At 48.1% G+C, this 12,902-nt stretch overlaps 3 protein-coding genes across 3 annotated transcripts; 1 reads left to right on the forward strand and 2 right to left on the reverse strand.

Moving 5' to 3' along the window:
• Positions 1-617: 617 nt before the first annotated feature.
• FPOAC1_004771 (uncharacterized protein) lies at positions 618-3,051 on the reverse strand (the record flags this gene model as incomplete). Its single annotated transcript, XM_044849310.1, has 2 exons — positions 618-2,951; positions 3,010-3,051. 2 exons carry the CDS (start codon positions 3,049-3,051, stop codon positions 618-620), a joined length of 2,376 nt encoding a protein of 791 aa, XP_044708020.1.
• A 1,150-nt stretch (positions 3,052-4,201) lies between these two features.
• On the reverse strand, positions 4,202-7,614 carry FPOAC1_004772 (uncharacterized protein; the record flags this gene model as incomplete). Its single annotated transcript, XM_044849311.1, has 6 exons — positions 4,202-5,482; positions 5,666-6,079; positions 6,130-6,150; positions 6,211-6,242; positions 7,494-7,501; positions 7,568-7,614. 6 exons carry the CDS (start codon positions 7,612-7,614, stop codon positions 4,202-4,204), a joined length of 1,803 nt encoding a protein of 600 aa, XP_044708021.1.
• Positions 7,615-7,842: 228 nt separating this feature from the next.
• On the forward strand, positions 7,843-9,285 carry FPOAC1_004773 (uncharacterized protein; the record flags this gene model as incomplete). Its single annotated transcript, XM_044849312.1, has 1 exon — positions 7,843-9,285. The coding sequence occupies one exon, from the start codon at positions 7,843-7,845 to the stop codon at positions 9,283-9,285; it is 1,443 nt and encodes a 480-aa protein (XP_044708022.1).
• Positions 9,286-12,902: the final 3,617 nt, after the last annotated feature.

A 12,902-nucleotide genomic window follows, 5' to 3' on the forward strand; every position in this document is an offset into this window, starting at 1 on the left:
ACAACGGTGACTGTGATTTTAGAGACGTAGTTGCTTCTAATCACAAATGGAATCGATCTACCAGCTCCCGCACGGCCACTCAGCTACCTATAATTCCCATGTTCTAACTAACTCATAACGTTATCCAGTCTTTATTCTACACATGAACATAATTTTTGTTTCCTAGAGTCTCATCATCCAAGTCGATTGTCATTTGACGATTCCACTCCAATGTTTCAGGTCCTGTACCCATATTCAAGACTACTCTGCAAGGCTCCCACAGCTTGCCAAGCCATATTTTTTGCTGCCATTCGTTGATCACATGTGGCTTGGTGGCCTCCAAGACACTAAATTGCGGGACTAGTATCTTGTTTTAACTTCATGTCACGAAGAATTGGGCAAGTTTTCCTGTCGTTTTCACATTTTAACTGAGTGCCATACGGCGATACTAAAACATGAACGCTTCCACATCTGATGCCTTTGGGAATTCCTGACTGTCTAGAATCGAAAACAAAAACACCCAATCCGAAAACCAACCAAACTAGCTCAAGTGCATGCTTCAACAATCGCAGCAACTGCCATCTCCATTCTGGAGTAGGTCGATGACCATCAACATATCCTTCCTTTTTCACTCAGACCTATAACACAAACAGACGGTCATCCTGTACTGCGTCGTTCCATACTTTTGAAGTGTAATCGGTTGGAACCCGCAGACCAGCGCGAAATCTGAAAGTCATTTCGGGATGCATTAGTATTACTTCGGCCTGTCGTGCCCGGGTAATGGCCACATTCATTCTTTGCGGTTCATCCATAAACCCGGGTCGGGTTGTTCGGACCATGTCAAGAAAAACCACATCCGCCTGGTTCCCCTGGGCCCTGTCCACAGTCAAAACTTCGACCCTGTCCTGCCACTCGACGGGCCACTGCTTGACCGAACAAGCGTACTGACGCATTGCAACACTGTATGGAGTCTGTATCATTATTCTCCCCGGCTGTTCGACGTCTGTGACACATCTGAAATCTGGATCTCGAAGCAACTTTTGAACCTCTCCTACGACCCATTGGTGATTGACGGGATTCCAGAAACTGCGGCATTGTGTCTCCTCCTTGCTCTTCGTGAGAGCAATGACGGCTCTGTTCTCTTTCAGCTTCCTTCCACCACCAAGCCTTTCGAGGTAGGTACGTAAATAACCAACTGTTGCTGGGAACTGCTTCGCTGCTGAATATCCAGAGATCATCCGTCCGTGATAAAAGAGCGTTGATGGCAACTTTTGCAAGTTGCCGTATGCCCGCTTGTTAATCAACAGCGAGCTGTTGATCGCTCCAACCTTTGCCGCTCTGGCCATCAGACTGAGTCGCATTTGCTCCGCATACGGATTGTACTCGAGACCTTGTTTAATGGTATCCCGTGAATCGCCGCTTTTGACAAAGGGGCGGGTCTGGTTAACATCCCCAGTGAAAACCCAAGCAAGAGGCTCGAAATAAGCAATGGGTATCAGCGTAGTGAGCTCGCGTGCATGTGGAGCTTCGTCAACAAAAATGATCTCCGGCTTGAAATGTTTTGCGAATCCACCATACGCCGCAACGGGCGTTGTCGCAATGAAATCGGTTTGTCGAAGGACTGCCGTGTACAATTTCGTGACTTGGCTTCTTAGGGTCTTCCAGTTATCGTTGCCAAGTATTTCTCCGGTGTCCATTCGTGTCAGGACTCGGTTCAGTACCAGAAAGCCGTCGTTCTTGTGCTTCTCGTAGTACTCCCACGCCGCTTCATCCAAGGTCGGCGCCTTATTGGGGTTGCGTCCTACGTGAACGCTTTTGTTGATGCTCATTGTAGCAAGAAACTTTTTAGTAAAGTCTGCATCATGGCCGCCATCGTCTTCGGGAGTGCCGGTATTCAGCTTCGAGCTATTTCTGATTTCATATGGCCAACCATGCATTCGAACAATCCGCAGTTTCAGCCCAGCCTCTTTGCAGAGATTGTAATAGCGGTCAGCTGCATCATCAACCGTTTTGTTTAGATCAACCAAGAAAAGGATCGGGCTTCTCCTTTTGGCTCCAGGGCGTCGCTTTGATTGAAGAAGGGCAGAAACAACCATGTTCCATTCCGTCTTGCCTGCACCGGGACACCCGTTGACAAAGTAGAGGCCGTTTGGGATTTTCTTCAATCCTATAAAGGCGGCACGGTGGTCGTTGTTGAAGGAACGAAACTTTCGGAGAATCGTGTACCTGATCCTGTGCTCTAAAGCGTCGGGATTCTTCAGATGAGGGAATAGACTATGAAGATCCAAGTAGGTCTTGTCGCAACCTTTCAGATCAAGGATCATCTCAAAAGCTGCCTTGGACTTTTGTCCGACCTGGCGACTTTCCAGTTGGCACCCTTGCGTAAGTAGACGTAGTGCTGAAAGCTCAGCCTCAAATGTGTTCGAGTAGGTGTCCCACGTGATAGTGATTGTCTGATGTTTCGACTCGTCCAGGGAGAGGTTTTCAAAATCGTCCAGGGACGAAGCAGTTTGTATCGATGACATCAGATCAAGGCTAACCTGTTCACCGTCCTCGTTCTTCCACGATCTACACACGTCCACCTTGAAGGCCGCACACTTTGCAGCTCCCTTGCTGACCAGATATTCTGCATTTTCGTAAGGGTTACCGATACGTGTTGCAGGCAAATTGACCAGAGAGTATGTTCCATCTGGCAGTTGAATTCTGCTCTCGAAATCGACGTGGAAGTTGTCATCAAGGCTCGGAAATATGAGGTCTTCTGATGGCTGCGGAACCACCACGAGAACTAGCCATGAGGTGTGGAAGGAGGTAGCGAGTCCAGGGATAGGGGCAATGGGCCAAGCCTTGAATGGTGTTCGTCGCTCATTGAAGCGTACCAAGATACCCAACTCATTTCTCTGTTCTATGAGTGTCCCCTGCTCATGGCGGTGCACGTAAGTCGACTCCGATAAAATGCAGAGCGGTGGGAGCGGCTATTTGGAATCAGAAAAAGTACTGGACGCAAGGTCATCGGGAGTTATTCTCACTTACCTTCTGGAGCACAATATGGCTGGGTATTATTGCAGCGGGCATCATGAAGTACCTGTGCGACTGTGCGAACACCAATCGTGTTTTCAGTGTGTGACGGGCGAGCACAGGAGGCTGTGGCGGATGGGCCTCACAGAGCTTGAGTGGACCTGGGTTAATCGCGAAAAAGAGGTATAATATTTGCGATAAATATTGAGCGAAAAGGATAGCTCTGGAGGGTCTTTTGAAAAAGATAGCTCAAACTGTCACTCGCATAAAGCACCATGCCAGTCTCCAGCAAAGTGTTGGGGGAGGAATCTCTCAAATTCTGCAGATGAACCATGGAGGAGACAAACGCAGAGAAATATATTGAGAAGGCAGAAGTGTGCGGGCAGGTAACAACTTAGGTAGGCAGCAGCCGTGCTGTGAGGGAGTGGAGGAGCGTTTGCGCCTGCCGTTTGTTGCGGGCTGCCAGCCGTCAACACTGCCGCCACTGCTCGCGGTCTTTGTTGCTAACTCCCTGAAAGCTACAGGAGCCAAGTTTGTTTGATGATAAAAAGAGAGGGGAGAAGGGGGAAGAGAAGGCGGCGTACGGGATTTAAGGTGATGTGTTGTAGCCGCGTTCCACGATTCGACAGTGATTCACTATCAAAGAGTCACCTGCACCTAACAAAGGGGTGCCATGTAAACTGAGGTGCTCTCGGACACATACTATGAGAGTATTACATACCTACCTATAGGTATTTAGTCTTTGCATTGTAAAATTCGTGGCTGAGAAGCCGAAGAACAGCGGTCACATAAAATACCTACACAAACTAGGCCCACCCTACTTCGATGCAAAGGGGCGTCTTCACTCGTCACAAGAGTAACCTCAAGCATCTAACAGAGTGTAATTCAGGTACGGCGTATTGATTGACGTTATTGGCCTAATTACCAGTTGATTGGTCGTCATATTCCAGGTATTCCCATCCATGTCAACGAGAATATGCCAGCACAATCAAGAGTTTAATTCATAACAACTGCGAATCTGTATAGTCGACTCCCTACATCCCGCTCAACAAAAGCAAACCATTGTTTGCTACAGTACTTGGCTCTTAAGTCAATCATCTCATCGACCATTCTTCTCTAAATGAAGTCATTTGCGCGTCGTCACAGGTATTCCGTCTCTCAATCATCCAGAAACCATCCTACCACCTCAATGTCTGTATCCTAGTCGTTATGTCAAATCAATCACCATTGTCTCCGATACACAGTGGTCGTAGTTGCTTCTGCCCTCGATATCTAGCTCCATCATCTCTGGGGAGCGGGGTGACTCGTCCTCGGAGTCCTCTTCAATGGCAATGATGCTTCGGTCATGACAGGGCATTATGCCGTCTTCTTTTAGGAGCCACTGTTCTATGTGCTTGTATAGCACACGGACAGTGACTGGCGGGAAGGCATTGCCAATCTGCCGCTTGATGGATGTGATATTCCCTAAGAACAAGTGCCACCTAGGGAACCCTTGAAGGCTTGCAAACTCCCGTAGAGTCAGCTTTCTGGACCCATCCGGATAGTAAACGTCGCCTCCTCTAGTGGTGATCGTTCCCGCAAGGCGTTCAGAGTTGTATGGGGCACGTGGGGGGTTAAAGTGTTGGACCCTATCAGGATTATGAAGATCGTCTCCGAGTCGAACTCCCCTAAGAGCTTTGCCGATGGTGTTGTATGGCAGCAAACCAGGTTCTTCTCCATGTGTCGGCATTGGTAATGGTGGCAATCTTTCCCCAGGTGCAGAGGCAATTATGATCAGTCTCTTCCGATCTTGCGCTGCACCCCAGGTACAGAGCTTTACCACTTTCCAGCGAAATGAGTAGTTCCACTGCGTGAAGTCATGAAGGAGGCCGTTGAAATAATCTCCGTGGCGGTCATGGGTAAGACCAAACGTCTGCTCTACTGTAACAATGCGCGGCCGCAGCTTCTGTAGCAATTCATTGCACCCAAAGAGCGCGGCAATGTTGTCTTCGTCATGTATAGATGCATGGGTGTGTGCTGGAGAAAAAAATTGGCATGGTGGAGAAAAATGCAGAACATCTACTCTCTTCTGGCCAACATTAGGCTCCGAAATGAACTCGTCAAGGGGCATTCGGAATAATTCAGTATCAGGGAAGTTGGTCTCATAGGTATCCCATACTTCCGATGCTTTGTCAATAGCATACTGGATCTTAAATCCAGCCATGAGGGCGCCTCGCGATACCCCCCCTGCGCCGGAGCATGAGTCGAACATTGTGTATCGTTGTCCGTCGAGTCGAGTCTGGTTATCTTCAGTGTCGGACTCTACACCGATGGCCACGTTGGATGGGATCCAAGACCCTCCTTTATTCGTTTTGCCTCGCCATCGCTTCCGCAGCGTTTCATCGGAAGCCTTGAACTGTGTGTCCGCTTCACTCGAATGTATGCGGATGAATGCCTCTTCGACCTGCCTCTTGCGGCTCCCTTGTCCGACAAAGCAAACCTCCAGCTTCTAGCGGCAGATCAGATGTGTGTAGCAGTTGTTTGGGTGGTCCCTTTCTTCTGGGTAATGAGAGTTGAATTCGGGAAATTCGGCGTTTGTGGTGATAAGATGGTGCGATTGGAGAACATCGGAGAGGTTGATGTCCACGAATTCCTGATGTTTTGCTTCATCTAGGTGAATGAGCATACAAACTTCATTCGCCATCATGTTGCATGGTTTTGAGTATCCTTCGCTGGCCTTGATGAAGGGAACGCCGCGGATTTTGATCGTGTTTGTGGACAGACATCGGATTACTGCTTTGACCAGAACAAACTTGATATGGTATTTACCAAAGAGAGATTTTCTGACCCGGATAAATGACCCTTTTTGTACTGTAGCACTGAGCAGTTGTATTTTCTCCAAATGAAGCTCGCCTTGACGAGAAATTGGCAGGCCTGTGAGATCTGCAGTGAGATCAATGATCTCCTCGTAATCAACGGCTTCGGCAGTCTCAACGACTTCGTCAGCTTCATCGCCATCGAGCGTGCATGAAGATAAACGCCTCCTCCGTTCTGGAAACCCTGTGGGTTTGTCGGTCAAAAATATCACCTCCTCCATCACTTCTCGCTGTTCGAGGTCAATATGTGTAACCACCATGTTGTGCGAGGTAAGCTAACCCAAGGTAGAGCAAAGAATGTCTGTGTTATTGTGTGAGCCGCGTGTGATTGTAGCTAGGGACAGATCTCGTGGCTTCGTACCTTCAGTGGGTGATATTGAGAGCAGCAAATTTCTGGCGAAGCCTCAAAAGAAAATATGTTGGTGCAGGGGCAAGGTGGTGAAGTGAGGTCGGAGAAAGAGGTTGAGAGAAGTGAACTCTACGTGCATGCAGGTATACAAAAGCTCTCCCCCCCACCAAGAGTAGCTTATTATTGATACCTCTAACTATATGGCTCGTGCGGTATGGACCATGGACTGTTCTTACTCAGATTGCTTGAAATTGTCATAAGACTATAAGTCAAACACTGCGGCTTAAACGTGAGGTTTATGTTGCAATAATTACGATGTAGTAGCATGCAAACACCGTCCATAAGTGCAGACAACGAAATACTTTTCCACGGATGCTCTGATACTCTTCATTTTCGGCTGAAGAAGTCTAGTCCTGTGCATAGTTCTTAGGTATTGCGATGTACAGGTATAGGATCTCTGGACTTGACTCTTTCGACTCATACGAGGGAAACAACAAGCAACCTCTTTGTTCCAAGACGGATCCCTCCTTCTTACGATCCTCAACATGGACTATTGGTTCGCTTCCAGTATCACAGCTGAGTACTAGACAGTGGTTTACTCCATGCAGAGGTAAACGTCTGTAGCACTCGCTGGCACTGCAACGCAGGCCCCGCGATTCGTAAAACCCCGCTGTAGGTGTGGATATCAGTTATTGAATGCTTATTATGCTGAAGTTTCGTTATGATATGCATTTGTGTAGCATCTATCATCTACTCAAAGCCGTGATGAGCTTTGGCATAATGGGTGAAGGTCAACATTCGACGTCACCATCCTGCTGGCGTGTTTGCTTCAGACTTTGTAAACATTCACTTTTTCCTCGAAAGAGTTTTCCTGTCAATTTATTGTGAAGCTGTTGCCCGGGCTACTTCGCGCGTGGCGTTGTCCTGTATCATCTTTTTACTGAATATAGAAATGAATAAGCTGCCGCCATAGAGCGACATCATCATCAAGTTGATGCAAGGAGGAAATAGTTCATGCAGCCACTAATTTAGATCGCGACCGTCCATGCGTCATTTGGTTCCGGTTCCGTTTGGTTTTTGTTTCTTTTTATTTTGTCAATGGCAGTCATCACTACAAGATAACTAACTATAAGTGTCAAAATACCTCAGCATGGGTCAATATGGGGCTCCTACCATTATTTCAGGAATAATCAAAGATTGTCTACCTACCTAGTTACTGGTGATTCTAACACTTGATGCGATCTGGTACAGGGTAAAATGGCTTACACGGATTGGTACTCTAACACGACCTCTACCTTGGTACCTAATGAAGTTAGTCAGGGCAACGTGGCGGAGTGGCTACCTTAGTACCTAGGTACTAGTGACCTACAGAGTGGACACAACACCAGCGATCCCTGTTTCAACTGTTGAGGTCATTGATCATGATTGTAAAACCAACTACAAAGGTGTTGAAATTGCACTATATAGCAGAACGAGCGACCTTATGTTATTGATTACACGGAATTCGCTTGGTTCTTGGTGATGATAAGAAGTCTGCCATATACCGCCAGGCTTTTCGTACTATCGAATACTCCTTACAGTCAATATACACCACACCAAGTCTATCAACATTTAAATATCTATACCCAGTCAGCAAAATTAACCATGGCTGCCCGGACATTGCGTAAGCGTGGAGTCGAAAGCCAAAATGCCACTCCAGCGAAGAAGCAGAAGAATGCCGAAAGCCAGGTCAAGGACGAGCCTCCAGAAGAACTTCCACACAATCTCGGACCTACTCGTGCTACTCATAAGAATGCCCGGAAAATTCCTACTCCTCCAAGGGAGTCACCGGAGCCAGTCAAGGGTATCAAGGCAGAAGATGCTTCCTCCGAAGTTCTGAATCCACCTTCGCCACAGGAAACAAAGCCTGTAACTCGGCGGTCAATGCGACCGCGGCACACAGCCACCAAATCCTCATATTTTGAGTCGGATGAGGAGTCCAGCACGAAACCACAGGCCAAGAAGTCGCGTAAGTCTTCTTCTATTAAGAAGGAAATCAAAGATGAGGACGAAGACGCCAATGTGGCGATGGAAGCACCAGTCCGTAAAACGGTTAAGAAGACAAAGGAAAACCCATATGGGCTTACTCCCGGTATCACACCTTTTCCTGAGTGGGAAGCTCCATCGGAAGAAGATTGTGAAGAAGTCTATTGTCGACTGGCCAAGATCCACGGAGAGGCAAATGCTCCCGAGATGATACCAGCGCCATCTCTTGAAGTCTCAGGCTGCGGAGAAGTTCCATCTGTCCTAGACGCTTTGATTAGAACCCGCCTGAGCGCAAACACGTCCAATCGCAATTCCAGCGCAGCATTTCGTGGACTGGTGAGCACATTCGGAACTGTCGACAAAGGCATCGGAAAGGGCAGTGTGGACTGGAACAAAGTCAGAATTGCTCCCCTGCCCACCATTGTTGAGTCTATCAAAACCGGCGGCCTAGCTCAGGTCAAAGGCAAAGATATCAAAGCAATCTTGGAGCTGGTATATGAAGAGAATATAAAGCGACGAGAGGCTTTCTTGGAAGAGAAGAGCGGAGGTAAAGCATTGGGAATCACTGGGGCAGATGGTAAGACACAGGGTCAAAAAGACCTGGAGATTTTGAAGACAGACCAGGAGGTTCTTTCCTTGGACCATATACACGGGATGGCCCCCGATGAAGCTATGCAGACCCTCACCAAGTTCCCCGGCATTGGTGTCAAGACAGCATCTTGCGTTATTCTCTTCTGTCTGCAACAGCCTAGCTTCGCAGTTGATACCCATGTGCACCGCATTAGCGGATGGCTAAAATGGATACCACCGAAAGCCACCCGGGATCAAACGTTTAGCCACTTGGAAGTTCGCATACCTGACCATTTGAAGTATGGGCTACACAAGCTGTTTGTTCAACATGGGCGAAGCTGCATCCGCTGCAGAGCAAACACAAGCGAGGGAAGTGAGGAATGGAATAAATCGGGATGTCCGCTTGATGAGCTCATGGAAAGAACAGGCAAACGGCAGTATGGAGGCAAAGGAGGATCAAAGAAGCAGTCAAAGGTAGAGGATAGTGATTAACTGCATGACGCAGATGCGTATAACGAGCCTGTGTTACATATCTTTCGTCTTTTTTCATTAATTTTTCTTAAACAACCTTCTCCATACACTTTATGCAAAACTTCTCCGTGTAGGTAGTTGCCCGACTTTTTAAATGTGCCCAACAAAGACGTGAGGGCAAGGAGAGAGAAGGGATCCAATACCCAGACTCGGACAACCCGGCAACGGGCCCCCATTAGCACCTATCTAAGTGGCTGCTCAGCGACCAAGACACCCCACCCCATTCATTAAACCCCCTGCAGAGACGCGGCAAGCCAAGCGCGTCGAAGCTTGGAAACTGGGACCAAGGAAGTAGGTCTCCATTTGCGCTCAACTCGACCTAAGCTTCGACTGTGCTACTGTTTTTCAGTCCCATTCATTTTCTTTCATCACATATTGCAACCTCATTATTTGCCGGCTAACAAAGGTATTGGCAGGGAGGGCATTGCAGTTTCCATTCAATTACACTGGCTCATTTCTCTCCAGTTCATCACTCCTTTGTTTCTCAACGCCATCGGCTAGGTACTAAGTAACCTTCCAACGGGTTGTTCGATTTCAAAATTGGAACTGCCCCCCTAGCAACAACCACCGTTCAATGCCGACGTAGATTTTCATTCCCAACTATTTAACAACCATTCCCACTACCATCAAATCCACGGCACCGCCCATAAGCCAGAATCCAGAGTCGACCTAAAAACCTTTTCTCGCATAGTCTGTGTCGCATCGCACCTACGAAACCCATTACCCTACTGGTATTCCATCGAAACCCTGAGACCTTGTTCCCGACACGATCCCGAGAGATGCGCAAATGCGTCACTAAATTCGAAACTTCACAATGAATCTTCACGAAGAACTCACTCAGTGGTACGAGAAAATCCAAGCAATTGACGATGAATGCCATCTGCTGTGCCCTCGTATCAACGACGACGACAACGAGAATTACAGGATCCAACATGACCCTGAATCGGCAATCTCGGAAGAGGAAAAGACGAAACGAATCGAACAAGGACGAGTACGCCTGGAAATTACATACTGGAACTGCTTGATCTTTGGATTTGATTTAGACAGCCAAGGAAAATGGGGGAAGCAGCTTGGAGACCGGCTCAACACCTGCCTAAAACACTGCGCTGACTGTGTTTACAACTGGCACATGAACCGCCGACCTCATCTGCAACAGTTCCAGGATCGGTGGAGTGAAGATGTTGCCGCCGAAATCAAGTCCATGCTTGAAGGTAAAGATATCACGCGGATTGACCTGAGTCTGCAATGGGCCAAGAAATCTATCGAGAATATCATAGCAACCTGTTCTACCTTCAAGAAGTCACAACTTGGTGATCATTTGTCAGAAGTCCACATTGCTGTTTATGAGGCGTTGTGCTGCATGCCTTACATGGAGGATCCAGAGCGACGAACTACGTTTCAATTTGTTTTCCAGCGTCTCCAAGGGAAGAGTGGTCTCAAACTTGGAACCAAGGAGCCCCTGCCGGGAATGACATACTTCATTTTCGATCTCAGGAACCAAGACCGACGCATATGGGCAATAAATAACTATCAGAATCTCGACAGCAACTCCATGAAGCTCGACCAATTCGACTGGGCTGTTAGTGGTGGCCTCTCAAGAGCCATCGACGATATCAGCAGAAGAGATTCGCTCGCTCCGGAGTCATGGCCAGACATTGAGCAATTCTGGCAAAGCTTCACAGAAATAATGAGGACTCTGAGTGCAGATGTCATCCTTCAACGCCTACGAAACCTAGAGCTCAAGCCCGGCAGTTTAAGTATATACGACCTTCTCTTTCGTCATATTCAAGATTGTCCGGCAGAAAGCGTCTTGGTTAGCAACATCATTGTCTTGACAAATTTCTTTAAGAAAGCGCCCAGGGCCTTTTGGGACGTCATTGGCGATGCTCGGCCTACCGTTATCCCTGATCTAGTCTTGAAAAGCCGAGTCTACAAGAACCTACTCCGTCAATCACTTGACAACTGCTGGACTGGCTTTGACAGTGGCGCATCCGACGCACCGTTCCCTACCTCTTGGGTTAATCCATGGCTACAGTCTATCCAACGCGATCATAGATATGACGCTTGTGATGGCTTTATGCACACTTTACTAGAGACGCTTGCCAAGGATCAGACTATAGGAGAGCCAGGCCGTGCGGCCTGCGTTCGAGCTGGGTTCGATGCATTGCAGCTCACTATGTCTACATTTGTTGACCATGAGACCAAAATCGGCGCCGGTACCACTCACCTGTATGCTTGTTGCGCTTTTAACCTACCTATGAAGTACAAAGACCTCATTCTCCGAAACCTGCGTGCACCTGGGCAAGAACGGGAGGGTTGGCAGACCTTCCAAGTCGCAAACGCGGCCAGGAAGGCCATGCAAACTGCTATGAAACTAGATATGAAGATATTTGCAGAGGAGTACTCAGCATGTCTCGATGGCAAGCAGCTTCAGTCAGCCGTAATCAGGGACTCCAAGGTTTTCTGGCAAGGTGTTGTTGAGATGTTCGATGTATCAAGTGAGCAGATCGACCTCGCTAAAGACATCATTTTGTCCTTGGAGCCACTAGTTGGCGTTGAGCAGGTCAGAGCTCTGAAGGGCAACGATCAATTGAGTGACTCGAGCAAGAACTTCAACAAGTCCCTACATGAAACGGTGGATATCCTTGGAAATCTCCTCGGCCGAGTATCAGAATTAGATGCCACGGACTTGAATACTCTTTTCAATGACCGTATGGCGTTTCAGGGAACTATAGCGCTATCGACTCACGGAGAACCGGCGCTCGCTGAAGCAGCTTCTGAATTGCTCAAAAGTTGGACTGGAGAGTTATCCCAGAGTGGCGCTTTTGAGCAGATGTCCCAGCTTCACCCTGACCAAACGCTGTCGTCTATAGTATGGGCCTTGGAACGAGTTCTGAAACCGCCTTACCCTTGGGGCCCTATTCGGCCTATTCTCAACATGAGTAGAGACATTCTTCGCGGATTGACCGATCCGATCTCTGGAGTTTTGCGAGTCAAAACTCTTGAACCTATGTCTGCTGCCAAAGTCTTGCGGTGGTGGAACGAACAATGGCGGTTTGTGTCTACCGCATGTAGGAATATCGATGGATGGTCTCGGTACATCCAGAACGCTGTTATGACAGAGTTTTGTCGAGAGATCATGGAACTTGCTGAAGCTTTGGTTGCGGAAGACGGCTTGATCACCTCTGCCATTTCCAAAGCGCTGAGCAAGAGTGAGGAGGACACCATGACTTCAATCCTTGGTGCACCGAAACAGTACTTTTCTGGCATGGAAATCATGATCCGCCTGAAGGACAAGTGGCTTGTCGATGTTACCGTAAGAGTCATCTGCAAAATCCTGACCCGGCTCCGAGAAAACAAGCTTGAAATTGCCCCAGCATCCCGCAAACTCATCACCGATGCTTGTTTGCCCACTAATATCCCTGGAAAGTATGTCAGATCGACCAATATGACCGACCAACAACGAGCAGAGCTCCTTCAAGCTCTTGGACAATCGGACGAGGAGGTGCAAATCTTCCAGCTAGGATTCGCCGAGAGGGGTCCGCCATCGTCGAAACCCAGAGATACTGTTAAGAAGC

Source organism: Fusarium poae, chromosome 2 (assembly GCF_019609905.1).
Source record: "Fusarium poae strain DAOMC 252244 chromosome 2, whole genome shotgun sequence".
NCBI lineage: Eukaryota > Fungi > Ascomycota > Sordariomycetes > Hypocreales > Nectriaceae > Fusarium > Fusarium poae.